General features: G+C 42.5%; 1 protein-coding gene across 6 annotated transcripts in view; it reads right to left on the bottom strand.

Annotated features, from left to right (window-relative positions):
• COL16A1 (collagen type XVI alpha 1 chain) overlaps positions 1 to 15,492 on the bottom strand; it is a 292,803-nt gene that overhangs the window by 108,494 nt on the left and 168,817 nt on the right. For all 6 annotated transcript variants that reach the window (XM_039329689.1, XM_039329679.1, XM_039329697.1 and 3 more), the window contains 2 exons: positions 13,759 to 13,809; positions 8,564 to 8,599 (listed from right to left, as the gene is read on the bottom strand). In XM_039329689.1, the coding sequence (XP_039185623.1) occupies positions 8,564 to 8,599; positions 13,759 to 13,809 (87 nt within the window). The remainder of the gene's footprint in view (positions 1 to 8,563; positions 8,600 to 13,758; positions 13,810 to 15,492) is intronic.

The raw sequence follows: 15,492 nt of genomic DNA, 5'->3' as shown, positions 1-15,492 counted from the left end.
GAGAGTTTAGAGAGGTATCAGTTGGGATGGTTTAAGACAAAATCCCTTGTGTTACTCAGTCTGACATTTCAGCACAGCTGTCTGGTCCTCTTGCAGTTTCCCCTTTTGACCAAAAATTATCCCTGGGAGAAGGGTGGTTGTGTGGATGCCCTAAAGGGAGGTGGAGGATTCACAACCCATGGCAGGCACTCTTGGCAACCAGAGAGTCCGCTAGGCAAGCAAGCCACCAGCCAAGGCAGAGGAGAAGACTCAGCGCTGAAAGTGATTCCCTGCTTCGACTTGGGAGGCTGAAAAAGCACCCCTGGAAAATTGGCTGCTGTGAAGGTGAATGCAGGAGGCCCTGCCAAGTGTTACCTCTTTGGGGTCCCTATTTGTGGGGACGGCGTAGACAGTAGGTCGCAAAGGACAGTAACTGCATTCAGCATCACTCAGCATGGAAATGGATGGGAGTCTCACCAACGCATCTGGCAGATAGGACCAGATGGAGCTTGATTTGGATGAGCATGAATGTTCTGGATATGATCATAAAATTACTGCTCTGCACATGTCTGGCGTGCATTCCTATAGCAGAGTAAAAGGTGGTTTTCCACAGGGCAACTGAACTGTCTTGATTTCTCCTTTGAAAACATTTCGCTTCTCATCAGTTGTTTTTGCCAAAGCTGCTTTGGAACAACCATGACCTGAATGATTGAGAATCTCCATAAACTATAGCGGAGTAGAGATAGTTCTTGAGTTATGAGCATAATGGAGCCTGCCTATCACGGTTGTAACTCAGGACATTTGATCACATGATTAACTTGATGTTATGAGCTTTTATAAGCTTTTTTTGCAGCAGTCAAAAACATTAAGCCAATGCCCTGTCATTAAGCAAACCAACAGTTCTCTGTGGGTTTGATTTTGCCCCAAACTGGAAGTAGAAGCAGGCTTTAGGCAAGGCCATCATAAAATGCACTTATGTGACCGTGGGATGCTGCAAATGGCCATAAATGCGGTCTGGTTGCTAAGCACCTGAAGTGTGGTCACGTGGCTAAGGTGAGATGAGAGTTGGAAATTTAAATCCAGATCATAAGTACACCCCAGGTAAGTCCATCGGAATTTCATAGAGTCAGAATTTCATATGCTTTAAGTTGAGGACTACTGTACTGAGATGGCTGCCTTAAAATAAGTTATGGGGAAAATATTAATAAAACACAAATCTTCACTCAGAAAACCAAGAACGTACAAGAAAGAAACTCAAAATTGGTATAAAAGGAGAGAAAGAAAAGAAAAGGAGAGAGAGGGAGAAATTATTATTATTTTCAAGACTCTGCTATTAGTGTCAGTATCAATAAAGCAGAGTTCCAGCAGTTCAAGTGGTTTCTGTTTCCTGGTGTGTTTTTTGCCCTCCGCTAAGAAGTCACAGCCCATCCATACCGACAAAAAGCTGGGCTCAAATATTTTGCCGAGCTACAGTAGCGTAACTCTGCCTCTCTTTGCCTGCTCCCCTCCAAAAAAGAAAGAATAAATTAACTGACTAACCTTTGATTGCCCAAAGAAAACCAGGTCCTGAGGCAGCTGCTTTTGCAAATGCTCAAGCTGGCTACACTGACTCAGCTAGAAAGCTCAGGTTTAATTTAACTTTTGAAATGATTCTTTTCCTTGCTTTAAAGTAGTGGTTCTCAACCTTTTTAATGCCGCGACCCCCCAACTGGTCGTAAGTCGAGGACTACTCAACCAGTCGTAAGTCGAGGACTACTCAACTGGTGCAGCACCTTTTGCAGAATGGGACTTTTGGCAGGCTCAGCAGGGCAGAGACAGCTTGGACAATTCCTACTGGCTTTTGAAAGCCAATAGAATTAGACTCTATTCAAGAGAGTCTATTCTATTGGCTTTCAAAAGCCAATAGAATAAAAGGGAGTAGCACAGCTAAGGAAAAGGGGGAAAAAAATGATGGACTGCGTTGTTTGGCGACCCCCGTGAAATGGTCGTTCGACCCCAAATGGGGTCCCGACCCACAGGTTGAGAACCACTGCTTTAAAGAATGCCTGTCAGACTAGGAACGGAAGTGTAATTTTGTGGGGTTGAACCAAAATGGTTCTCTTTTCCGGCTGCAACTGCCAGCCAGATGTTTGCAGGAGAACCTCTGTGAAAAAGGTACATTTTTTTTTCCTCTGTGGCATGGCGGAAAGAGAAGCCATGTCTACATTGAATGCCTTAGTAACATCTGGATTGGAGCTTTGCACTTCTCTGCTCTTGGCTGATCTCAAAAGAACCAAGCAATGTTGATCCCAAACCACTTCTAGATGGAGAAACAATGAAGCTCTAGAAATTCCCAAGCTTACTTTATGCAAAAAGTCAGAAAAGCAGTGAAATGCCTGCAGTGGAAGACTGGATGATAAAATTAACTGAATTTGCAGAAATGGTAAAGGTGGCCAATTTGATCAGAGCAAAAACAATAAAGACTTTTTTTCCCCCTCAAAGCTTTATCTGAACTTTTTTGCTGAAAGAAGAGAAGAACAAACAGATGATTTGGCGATTAGGGGATTAAAAATGAGATGAAAAGGCGGCAGAAATATTTTAAGGTGATAAGACCTCGATAGAAGAAGGGTGGAAGGCACAATTGTGTGTTTTATTTGTTTTTTCTTATATTGCTATTTCTTATTTTCTATCTTTATGCTTGTTTGTCTTGTATATTTTGCTCTCTCTCTCTCTCTCTCTCTCTCTCTCTCTCTCTGTGTGTGTGTGTGTGTGTGTGCATGTGTGTGTGTGTGCGTGCATGAGTGTCTGTGTGCAAGTTCCAGGAATGTAAATTAGTTTAAAAGTTTTTAAAAAGCTGAAAGAAAATAAAAACGAAAAGCTGTGTCTTTTTTGCTGAGAAAAACCATAGAAATGTGTTTATAAAAGAACTAGTAAACTGTATCTTTATCTACATGGAGTTATCTGCAAAAATCCTTTGAAAACTACAATTGGTCCTGAACATAATAAGAAGATTGGTGAGTATGCAGAATCTATTGGTGAGGATGTATAATATAAATCCAGTGAGGTTATTACCCTGTTCATCTCTATGTTACCAAGAATACTTAAATCTTTGGGGATACAAATATCACAAGGTCACAGTCCTTTAGTGACCATTTGAAGCTACAATGGCATTGTACAATGGACTTACAACCGGTCCTCACACTTATAACCATCGCAGCGTCCGCAGTCATATGGTCAAAATTCAGGCAATTGGAAACTGGCATGTATTTACAACAGTTGCAACAACCTGGGTGTCAATGCTGCTAACATTGGATGTTGTTGCTTTGACAACATATGGAGATGCAGCCTTTTTTCTTTCTTATGCTTTACTCTTAGAATTAGATGATGCTGGAAAGGAGGAGGAATGTGATGGGAGTTAGTTAGACATAATAATATTGTACTAGTGTGTGAATTCAGGGCTTTTGAAATAAGAGATGATAAGAAAAGGCAGGTTGGAGTAAAGGAGGGAAAGCCTGCATTTCAAACTAATTGGAGAATGTGATTTATGACTGTTAATTAGAGGAGGGAATTGTGTTTGATACTATGTGCTAAGGGGAGGGGAATCCAGATTTTGGCTTCGACTATGTACGTGCAGATGCTATGCAACGTGAATAAAGATTCTTTAAGGTAAACACCTTAAAGCTCACAGCTGCATTCACCATTTGCGACTTTCCAGGCCGTCTTTTGACAAGCAAAATCAGTGGGGGAAGCCAGATTCTCTTCACAGCTGAAGGGATTTGCTTAACAACTATGGCAAAAAGGTTACAAAATTAGGTGCCATCCACTTAACAACTGCCTTGCTTAACAACAGAAATTCTGATCTCAGTTGAGGACGGCTTGTATCTTGGCAGATCTAATTAAGATCAGCAGCTTTTCGCAAGGAAGGGGCAGAATGGGACAATTTGCCGTGGCCCACTCGCTGCGGCCATCTTGCTGTGGTGAGTTGGCCATGGCAAGATGGCCATAGCAAGATGGTTGTGGCAAGTTGGCCGCAGTGAGCTGTCCAAGACCCAAAATAGGGCATCACTGGAGACTTTCACAGGATGTGCCACACACCGTACATGCAGACGTACTTCCAGAGATTTTGCAAAAGGTGCTTATCTTATCAGATCGTCATCTGGTTAATTTCACTGGGTTTTCTTAGAGATGGCGATGAGCCCCACCTAGGGGGCTTAGCTGACAATGGACTAGGATCTAGGATGCCTCCTACCCCTTTCACTTCAAACCTTAATTTCTAATGGACAAGCACTACTCTACATCCCATTATGGCAGAATTGGCTTCATTGGAATAAGAGCAAGGGCTTTCACCAGAGGCTGCTTCTAAATCATTGGGACTCCCTGTCCCTGGCAGCCAATTTAATAGCCTTTTCTCTCTGGCCTTTCACCGATGGATCACAATATGTCAGGCACTGACTTCATAAATAATAAAACACGTTATTGAATGCATCATCTGCTGCTTCTGCCCATTTTAATTAACTGCATTTTTAGTAATGTATAGTGATATGTGGGAATAACCTTGGGAGATTGGGGTGGGGATGGTGCCTAAGAAATGGTCAGATAAGAGAGAGAGCAAAGCTCACAAGCTGCTTAATGGGTGGAAAATGATATCAGCCTTCCAAGGTAGACCAGACAGAAAACTTGACCAGATGAGCTAATGCTACTTTATTGGCCAAGATAGCACAGTGGTTAGAATGCAGTATTGCAGGCTTACACTGCCCATAGATTGGAGTTCGATCCCGATGGGCTCAAGGTTGGCTCAGCCTTCCATCTTTCTGAGGTTGGTCAAATGAGGACCCAAATTGTTGGGGGTGATAGGCTGACTCTGTAAATCGCTTAGAGCAGTGGTTCTCAACCTGTGGGTCGGGACCCCATTTGGGGTCGAACGACCATTTCACGGGGGTCGCCAAACAAGGCTGTCTGCCATTTTTCCCCCCTTTTCTTTGGCCACGCCCCTGGCACCTGGTGATATATAAGTGGTTGGGGGTCACCACAACATGGGGAACTGTATTATGGGGTCGCGGCATTAGAAGTTGAGAACCACTGGCTTAGAGAGTGCAGTAAAGCACTATGAAGCAGTATATAAGTCCAAGTGCTATTGCTATTGTAAGGCTACATTAACAGAATCTTGCAAGTCTAAAAGTACAGATCTCCCACTGTCTCTTTTATAGCCTAAGAACTTAGTGGGGTATCCCTCCAGAACTTCTTTCTCCATCCATCTTCAGACTATGTCTTCTCTAATCTGACTATTCCCTAAGGCAGGGGTAGATCCATGTCACTATGTCTACCAAGATAATCCCAAGGTCGTTAGGAAAGTCACGAAGACACCACCTTGTCAGTGGGACTCCCCCTTCACAAATGCTTGTGCAACCACTAGGCAGCCACCAGACGTGGAAGGGAAGTGGGCAATGCAAAGATGAGTCCTCCTGCAAGCTCCCTTTCCCACTTTCTCCTGTCATCCTTCAGTGGTTGCCATAGGAACGCTTGCTAACATCTGGAAGCCACCCTCATTTTCTTCAGTCATCCAGATGTTCTGATGGATGCAAGCCAGAGAAGAACAAAAGAGATGGGTGAGGGTGGAAGGATGTGGACAGTGATTTATGGAAAGCATATGTCCTCAAACATACGAAGGTGAAAAATTGCTAGAAATCAAGTCAACTTCCAGGGAGGGAAGAAGACAGAAATCTAAGTTCCGGGAAAGAGACACATGACTGGGATGCAGGCACAATTGGATCAATGGATGAATCAATGATCCATTGAGGGTTACAGCTCTGCAGCTGTTGCTAATTCTTTTGAGTCAGCAAATCAAACTGCCAAAAGAGAAAAAAGTTCTAAGGACACTGCTAGGTCTTGTGACACCCTGTCTGTGTATGGAGAGATCAAGTGATTTCAACATTATTCGATTCACTTGATTGCTCAACCTCATTTCTTGGTCAGTTGTAGCCACTTATCGCTTCTGGGTGGGGGTCCTGACTAGTGGGGGGAGACTGTTTGGAGAAGGGCTGCAGTGTTTTTTATTTGCCTGCACTGCCCAGCACTAAAGTTCTTGAACAAATTATAAAGCAAATTATAATGTTACTGAAACAAGAGAGCACCCACCCCCAAAATATGCAACACCAGGGAAGAAAAAAACTCTCTAGCCTAGCATTCTCAAGGAAGAATGTCTAAGCAGCAATGTCCATATTGGGAGATAAGGAGGGCAAATGGCGACTTGAGCACCTTGGTGTCACGCATCATGCAAGAATGGTTAGGGAACTAGAAAATAAACTCTGGGAAGAGAGACTGAAGTAGCTCTGCTTTTTCAGCCACGAGACAAGAAGATCATGGAGGGATATTACAGAACCCTTAAAAAATCATGAAGAGTGATAGTACTGCTCTATACTGCTCTAGTGAGGTCACACTTGGAATATTCCATCCAGTTTTGATCATCATGATACAGAAAAGTTGCTGACGCCCAGAAAGAGTGCAGAGAGGAGCAACAAAGATGAGAAGGGGTCTGGAAGCTAAATCACATGATGAACAGCTAAGGGAACTAGTCTTGTCTAGCCTAAGAGAAGTTTTGGAGGAGGACTGATAGCAGTCTTCCAATACTTGAAGGGCTATCACAGAGAAGAGGGTTGACATATTCTCCAATGCACCTGAGGGCAGAACAAGAAGCAATGGGTGGAAACTCATTAGAGAGAGAGCCAACCTGGAAAGGAGTTACCTGACACTCAGAACAATTGATCAAGGGAACAGCTTCCTGGAGTTGTGGCTGCTCCATTGCTGGAGATTTTCAAGAAAAGATTGGACAATCAAGGATGGCATAAGGTCTCCCGCCTTAGACAGGGAATTGGTCTGGAAGACCTTCAAAGCCCCACGACACTATGAAATTCTTGGAAAAAAAATGTCGCAAGAATAATCACTGGGGTTGTTCTACGTCAGAACGCAGGACATGGCATAATTATGTAGGGAGGTTCTGATTCCGCAATAGACAAAAACTTTCTATTAGTAAAAACCGTTTGAAACGAAGCACTAACGGAGGCATTGGACTTTCCTTCGCAGAATGTATTTAAGCTAAGGCTGGGCAGCCATCTGTCGAAAACCTTTAATTTGGATTTCTGTACGGAACAGTCGGTTTCGCTGGATGGCATAAATGACCCCCGTTGACCCTGTGAATATGTGAATGGCTGGCTAATGTCCCTTAATGGTCAGAGAACATCTGTTCTGGAATTGCATTGCACTAGTAATTGATCATTTTCCTCTCCCCCTACCAACCCCACCCCAAGTTATTTTAAAGCTTGGGTTTGCTTTCCCTGCTTTTTCCCTAGAGTTTCCATTCTTCCTTTGGTCCCGTGTCTTGCTTTAAGCTCCAACCTGAATCAAACACATTAAGCAGGAGAAGACTTTCTTGAAGGAGTGGACTACAAGCAATGACAGGACCTTGGAACAGCTGCTGAGCAGAGTGGCTGAAAGTCAGTGGCCAATTATCCTGCTTTTTTGGAGATGAGGAGCGTTAACATTTTGTGCTGCGAGCCCTAACATACGTTAAATGAAAATCCCAGAATACCCATTTCATTACCCATCCATCTTCTGGAGGCCCAGTGGTCCAAAAATAATAAGAATTCCTTGGAGCAATCCAAAATGGTCCACTCCTACAGTAGACTTGCCAGGAAGAAAACCTTGTCAACATAAAAGGCTTCTGACTCAGAAAGCCTTACTGTCTTCATTATCTATGGAGAGTCTAATCTCATGAAGATTAGCTAAGGTTATTCAGTCATGAAGGAAAAGCACTCTGCCTATGTTCCAAGATGCTCAACTCTCCCCCAACCTTCATTATCTCTTACTCTTCCAGTCACTTTCCTGGCATTGCAATCAGCATCTCTCCCCAAGTTCTCTAGGCCATGATTTGAATTTAGCCCTAGTTGGGACAGTTAACAGCTGTTCTATATATTCTGTGGCCTCAGTCACAAAACCAGGAGTGCCTTCCACTTACTGTTTGTCTGAATTAGCCTCAGATAGTATAGGGTGTACTGCTTGAAGGTGGGTTGGGCTAGAGGATCTCCAAGATCCCTTCTAATTCTGTTATTCTGTTATCTACCTGCTTCCTCTTCCTTCTTGAGACCTCATCTATCGTCTGCCCTGTCTCATCAAGAATGTCCATTAAGTGATTCTTTGGGATCACAGCTTCTCTACTCTCTACAGCAGTGTTTCTAAACGTTGGCAACTTTAAAATGGGTGGACTTCAACTCCCGGAATTCCTCAGCCAGCATTCTGACTGGGGAATTCTAAGAGGCAACTCATCTTCAAATTGCGAAGGTTGAGAAACACTGCTTTAAGATCCCAACTTTCAGAATCCCCAGCTTGCCTGGACAATGACCATGCCGACTGAAGATGCTGGAGCTTGCTTGTAGTTGAGGGCTATCTCTAAGGGAAGGACCACTGAGAGTTCAAAAGCCAAGCATTGCTTATTGAAATTACAAGTTCAATTCAGGGGCAGTTCTAGCTAACGTCCAAGAGATTGGTCACTGCTCTTCATCAAAAGTATGCCGGAATCTCAGAATGGGAGGAACGTTGGCCTCTTACTTACATTTGCATATGGTGACCTCTTGTCACATGGAAGACACTGCACAAAGGAAAAAAAAAAGCAGCAATCACAAAACAGGAAATGAACTGGATGGAATTACTGCAATGTTCAAAGGTAGTCCTTAACTTACAACATTCGTTCAATGATCGTTCAGTTACAATGGCATTTAAAAAAGGACTGATGGCCATTTTTCACACCTGCAGCATCCCCAAGTCGCATCATCAACATTTGCATGCTTGGCAACTGGCTTACATGGATTTATGATGGTTGCAGTGTCCTGGGGTCACATGATCACATCTTGTGACCTTCTGACAAGCAAAGTCAAAGAAAAATTGACCAGGTTACTGGCCTGCATCTCCTCAAGGTTTTGATTGATCTTTCGTGGTTACTCAAAACTTTTGCCTACTGGAGGATACGTCTGTGGAGGTTCTCAGTCATCCAGGTCATGGTTGTCCCAAAGGTACTTTTTCAAAAGGCAGCTGGACTTTGTCTTTTCTTTGAAGATGTTTCCCATGAAACATCTTCATCTTCATCTAAGAAGCTTCTTCATTTCTGACTGACTGGTGGAATGGAGGAGGATAAAAAGATTTATATTCCTTGCAGGCATCTGTTCCTTAGCACTCTTTCTCAGAGTTGTTGAGGCCACTTGGAGGTTTATCTGTGCCTTCAGGGTCATCTGAATAGTGCAAAGGGTGTGGGACCTTCTTGGAATAGCTGAAAGGACTGTGTTGTAAAACAGGAGATAAGTGGTGTCATATCCCCCCCCCTCTGTTGAGAGAGGGCTGTTCAATCTTAATATAGATGGCCTCTTTGGCCCCTCTTTCAAGCCAATCCTTCTATCTTCCACCTTTCAGTCAGAACTGAAGAACCTTCTTTGATGAAAGACCAAAACATCTTCAAGGAAAAACAAATTCCAGTTGCCTTTTGAAAAAGCACCTTTGAGACATACTTGACAATATGAAGGCCAGCAGCCATCATCAACGTTTTATACATCTCTGCATTTAAAGCCGTGGATTATTTGAAGCAATGTCCCAATTTACTGAGCCTTTTACTCCAATCCTTCATTTTTAGAGCAAATTGTCTTTTATACAAAGCCCCAAAAGCCATTGTGATGAGAAACAACCACCACCTCCTCCTCCTCCTCCTCCTCCTCCTCCTCCTCCTCCATGCACAGACTTATTTTGCCTTTTGGAAGATCTTCGGTCACCTTGTCTAAGAAGCTGTTTGCTGTTTACTCTGGCCCTCATTTTTTTTTTTAAAAAAGATGTCTATTGCGTGATCCATTCCTAGAGGTGTACAAACGTACAGGAACTATTAACTTGTCCATCCACCTATGGACCACAAGGGCATTCTTATAATGGGTGCTAAAATAAGAATAAAATAAAATCCAAGCTATCAGCCTTGGGCTGTTTGAGCACTTTTTAAGATGGTCGAGTGAAGCCCCTGGGTCAAAATAATAAAAATAAAACACATTATGATTTTTTTTTTCTCTCGAATCCCAATTTTTTTTCTTCCTAGATATAAAATGAAACGCGGGCAACTCAGCCTGTCACTAAGTTCCTGAAGGGTGTTGTTTTGGGAGTGCTGCCCGATTCAGTGGGATTCAGTAGGATGGCTCCATTAGAGATGTCATAAAAATAACCCAGCTCTGTTTCCTGGCCAACTTCTGGTTGCTGCTAAAGGCCCCTGTGAAAAGCGAGGCGGTGTGGTTTAACCACAGTTTCCTCCTACCAAACCAATAAAGTGGAAGATTTTCCCCAAGGGGGGGGGCAGTTGTCTAGAAGCCAAAACCAGAACATCAGAGGGAAAATTTCACTGCACTAAAAAAAACTTTAAAACTTGTGGACTCCAGCATAGCTGCCTGACTAATTCTGATAATAATAATAATAATAATAATAATAATAATAATAATAACAACAACAACAACAACAACAACAACAACAACGATGATGATGATATTGGAAGGGACCTTGGAGGTCAGCTAGTCCAACCCCCTGCTCAGGCAGGAAACCCTATACCACTTCGGACAAATGGCTGCCCAGTCCCTTCTTAAAAACTTCCAGTATTGGAGCATTCACAGCTTCTGGAGGCAGATCGTTCCACTAGTTAATTGTTCTAACTGTCAGGAAGTTTCTCCTTAGTTCTAGGTTGCTTCTCTCCTTGATCAGTTTCCATCCGTTGCGTCTTGTCCTGCCTTCAGGCGCTTTGGAGAATAGCTTAATTCCCTCTTCTTTATGGCAGCCCCTGAGATATTGGAACACTGCTATCGTGTCCCCCCTCGTCCTTCTCTTCGTTAAACTAGACATACCCAATTCCAGCAAGTCCACAAGTCTTAAAGTTGCCATGTTTGGAATCCTCTGGCTCAGAGTGCCCATTGACACACCTGGTGCTAGAAAGCTTGTGTGGCAGACCCTGGAGAAGCAACATCTCTCTGGGGTTTCCCTATCATAGGCTGCCTGCTTCTGTGTTTCTTCTTTTATTTTTCTGCAGAAAGACCGCAGACTATCTTCAATCCTTACAGTTTTAGCTACAAACACAACTGGGACCAGAATTTTTCTTGCTAAATAAGGTGGTTGTTAAGTAGGTCACAACCAATTTTAGGATGTTACTATCGTGGCTGTTAAGTGAATCCTTGCAGTTGTTAAGCAAATTATCTGGTCGTTAAGTAAATCAGGCTTTGCTCGCTGAATCTGCTTATCGGAAGCTGGCTGGGAAAGTTGCAAATGGTGAAGACATGACCCTGGGACACTTCAACCATCCCCCCCCCCCCAAAAAAGAGATGCTGATTGACAAGCACCCGAATTTTGATCACATGACTGTGGGAATGCTGCAGAGGTTGTAAGGGCGAGGATGGGTCGCAAATCCCCTTTTTTAAGAGCTGTTGTAATGTTGAACAGATGCTAAACAAACGATTGTAAGTAGAGGATTACCTCTATACTAGATGCAAATTTCAACATAGATTTAGATATACTGGATTGTGCATTCAGATGCACCCAATGGGAAGCACATCCAAACTCAAGTTCTCATCTGTACAGGTAGCCCTCATTTAGCAACTACAACTTGTTAAACGAAGTGGTTGCTAAGTGAAACCATGATTGCTTATGACCTGATTTCAGCTTTTCCCTGCTTTATAGACCTATCAAGGTTCCAAATGTGAGAATTGGTCACAAAGTTACTTTTTCATCCCCGTCATAACTGTGAACAGTCACTAAATGAAGACTAGTTGTATTTTCAGTAGAATCTGTAGTACTTCCAGATGCATTTTCCATCGGTAACTTACACCAGGCTGGCAAACTTGTCTTAAGACTTAAGACATCCAGACAAGGTTGTTGTTTTCCTAACAGAAAGTAAATCTGGTAGGGCTCAAATTTCCAAAATGTTACTTGGATTAACTTGGAAATCATTTCAGATCATTTTATAAAGCAATATCAAATCAAAAGCAGAGTTCTTGTAATCTGGGGTCCTGAAAAAAAATATCACCCCATGCTAGAATCTTATTCAGCTTCTTCCCATGTAAATGAGAATTCATTTTGTAAAATCGTCAAGTGGTAAAATAAAATGGCCAGGGATTTTAATGAAACTAGAATTCGCAGCCTTCCAAATTAGACTCCACTGTAGAATGGATGGGTAGCAATTTCTTCTGATAGCTTTTGTTTTCTACTAAAACTTCATTCACAAAGTATCTAATATTGTCGTGCTGAGTATTGCCGAACAATATGACTTTATTACAATTGAGAGTGGAAATGGAAATGGAGCTGGAAATTCTTCTTGCAATCCCATTTCAGCCTGAGCAAGAGAATAATTCCGGGGCACAGAAAGCTCCCTTTGAGATGAAGTGTGATGCACTTAATAGAACGTGATTTCGGAGAATTGCGTGGCTACCTCAAGGCAGGGCTCAAGATGAAGTGTATTCAGCAGAAAAACCACTGACAACATCCACGCTGAGAGAGAGAGACAGAGAGAGAGAGAGAGAGAGAGAGAGAGAGGGAAGGAGGGAGGGAGGGAGGGAGAAAGAGAGAGAGAGAGAGAGAAAGAGAGAGAAAGAGTGTGTGTGTTCTGCCTAGTTCCATTGTGTCATGAAGATGGAAGCAGAAAATCATGTACATACAAAGCACAACTATCCTCTGAGATGGGCCCATGTTGCTATTGCCATATAGCCAAGCAAATAGCTGGACTGAGAAGGACCAGGGGTGACATGATAGTAGTGTCCCCCCCCAAAAAAGAGGGGGTCAACCTATTCTCCAAAGCACTGGAAGGCAGGACAAGAAATAATGGGTGGAAACTAATCAAGGAGAGAACCAACCTAGAACTAAAGGAAATTCTCTGATAATGAGAACAATTTACCAGTGGAATGACTTGCCTTCAGAAGCTGTGGGTTCTCCATCAATGGGAGTTTTTAAGAAGAGATTGGACCATCATTTAATAAGAGAATAACAGAATAACAGAGTTGGAACAGACCTTGGAGGTCTTACAGTCAGGCAGGAAACCCTATCCCATTTCAGACAAATGGTTGTCCAATCTCTTCTTAAAACCTTCCAGTGTTGGAGCATTCACCACTTCTGGAGATTAGTCTGAAATGGTATAGTCACTTGCTATAGCTATTATTCCATTATTATGTTAAATAAGAAGGATATATCCTCGCTTGGAGATCTTTTTTAAGCCACCAGATAATATCAACTCTCTTTCCAAAGGCACAACTACTGTTTTGGGGACCTGGATAACTGTAGAACCACCTTCTGCCAGTGACTTTTGTCTACCCAATAAAATTGGGAAGGATGATCTGTTTCCATTCTCTTTTGGGGACCGTGGGGAAAAGCCTTCTCAATCATCCACCCCCTTTTTCTAGGGCAGATCCTCCTCCCAAATTAGATTGAAAAAGCTCATCCAACTCTATTGTTTTTTTTTTTTTTTGAGGAATGGATGGGTATTGAAACCTGGCTGTTTCAGACAACTTGGAAGCAGACTTATTATGAGAACTCTCCTGATATTGATTTGAGTAAGCTGATGGTTACTCCTCAGGCATTGGGGCTGCTGTTTCTTTTTTGTTGTATTGATTATTATTTTAATTTTCCTGTATCGAATAATGTAGGTTGCTCAGACTCCCGTTTGAATGGAACAGCGTAGAAGCTGCAGTACATAAATAAATAAAATTAATATGACAACTGGAGGTTCCATTAAATCTTCCTTATATAGCTCACCTTTTCTCCTTGATCTCCTTTCATAGAAATCTTCCCAGAGGCTCTCACCTCCTAGGAAAAGAAGAGAGAAATAACATTACAGGCTAAAAGTCATAAAATCTTTCTTTACCATAGCTTCTGGCAGTTCCTCTTCCAGAGAAAATAACAAGTAGTCAGAGAAATTAGTTGAGCCTAATGAGTTTAACTGCTTCAGCCCCACAAGGAGCAAAGGAGAAATTGGAAGCTTTTTTTGAAGAAAAAATTGGGTGTCATGTATTCAGGCCAAAAAGCAGAACAGCAGAACATCAGCTAAACTCTGTTTAGCAACTAAACAGAGTGAATAATATGATTTGGCATAGAGATAAATTATAGATAGATAGATAGATAGATAGATAGATAGATAGATAGATAGATAGATAGATAGATAGATGGATGGATGGATGGATGGATGGATGGATGGATGGATGGATGGATGGATGGATGGATGGACGGGTGGGTAAGTAGGTAGGTAGGTAGGTAGGTAGATGGATGTATGGATGTATGGATGTATGGAGGGACGGACAGAGAGACAGACAGACAGACAGATTTCTCTTTTCCTTCACATTAGATAGATGGATCCAATTCAGACAATAGGCTAGCCCAGGGATAGGCAGCCTTGGCTCTTTTATGACACGTGGACTTCAACTCCCAGAATTCCTGAGCCAGCAATGGGCTAGCACAATATGAAACCAAAGAATTTCTCTGAATGTAGGATTCCTCCTGCCCCCCAAAAGTGCAAGCTGCTAGTGTCTACATGAGTGGGTCAAAACATCAACATGGTAGCCACAGCCAAAAATTGAAAGCCCACCTACAATAAACATAAAAGGTGGGCGGAGCTTCAATTACATGGCTGTGACTAAAATATTGACTTTTTTAAACCCCCCCCCTCCGGGTTCTCTGGAATATGTCACAGCAGACGGCAGGTTGATTGCTGGCTGATCTTTGTTGAACTTGAAAAAGTAAACATCTCCTTTGGTTTTGCAGTACATGCCTGTTGAGTCATTCACATACTTTCCATTAGGTAGAACAATTTTCTGTCTTATTTCATCTTTGCAGTAATCTTTTTTGTTTGTTTATCTCTTTCTTTGCATTAGAAACAATGTTAATGTTCTGTGCTGATGCATAATTATTTTTGTGTTCATTATAGTAATATTGTCCTTGTCAGTTCAGGAAATAAATGTAAGGATCTCTCTCTCTCTCTCTTTCCCCCCCTTTTCTTTTAATAAATAAAACTGCTCATTTTTAAGAACGTTGAGGTTGCAAATCATTTTAGCATCTGAAGTTGTATTGTTTCTGTTGTCACAGCACCCTCCAAAAAGCAACACAGTTGACGAAACAGATTGGGCCTAAACAAAAACTCTTTTAGTGGGCCTTTCAGATTCTTCACACTTTCTTTTGTTGATCTTGAGAAAGCTCAGCAAATCAGATCTAGCTAATAATTGGATGGGACACCATGAGGGAATCTCAGGGCTGCAGGATAGAAGGGGAAGTTTAGCCGTCATATGCCTATCATCGCTTTGACATGCACTAGAAATTGCCCTAACTGAGGGAGAGGGGGCATTTGGGAGGGGACGAGTGTCAGAGATGTGAAAGAACACTGTGGGAATTTGAGGGAGTATGAACACTAACAGGAACCAGAGATGTCAAAGCGAGCCAACTTCCTACCTTCAAGGACGATGGCCCTGGGAAAGGAATTGACAGCGGCACCTGAAGCAC

This window comes from Crotalus tigris, unplaced genomic scaffold (genome assembly GCF_016545835.1).
Source record: "Crotalus tigris isolate CLP2741 ecotype Arizona unplaced genomic scaffold, ASM1654583v1 scf7180000017614.5298720, whole genome shotgun sequence".
NCBI lineage: Eukaryota > Metazoa > Chordata > Lepidosauria > Squamata > Viperidae > Crotalus > Crotalus tigris.
Note: the sequence above shows the minus strand (reverse complement) of the source record. Positions and strands in the feature narration are given on the sequence as shown.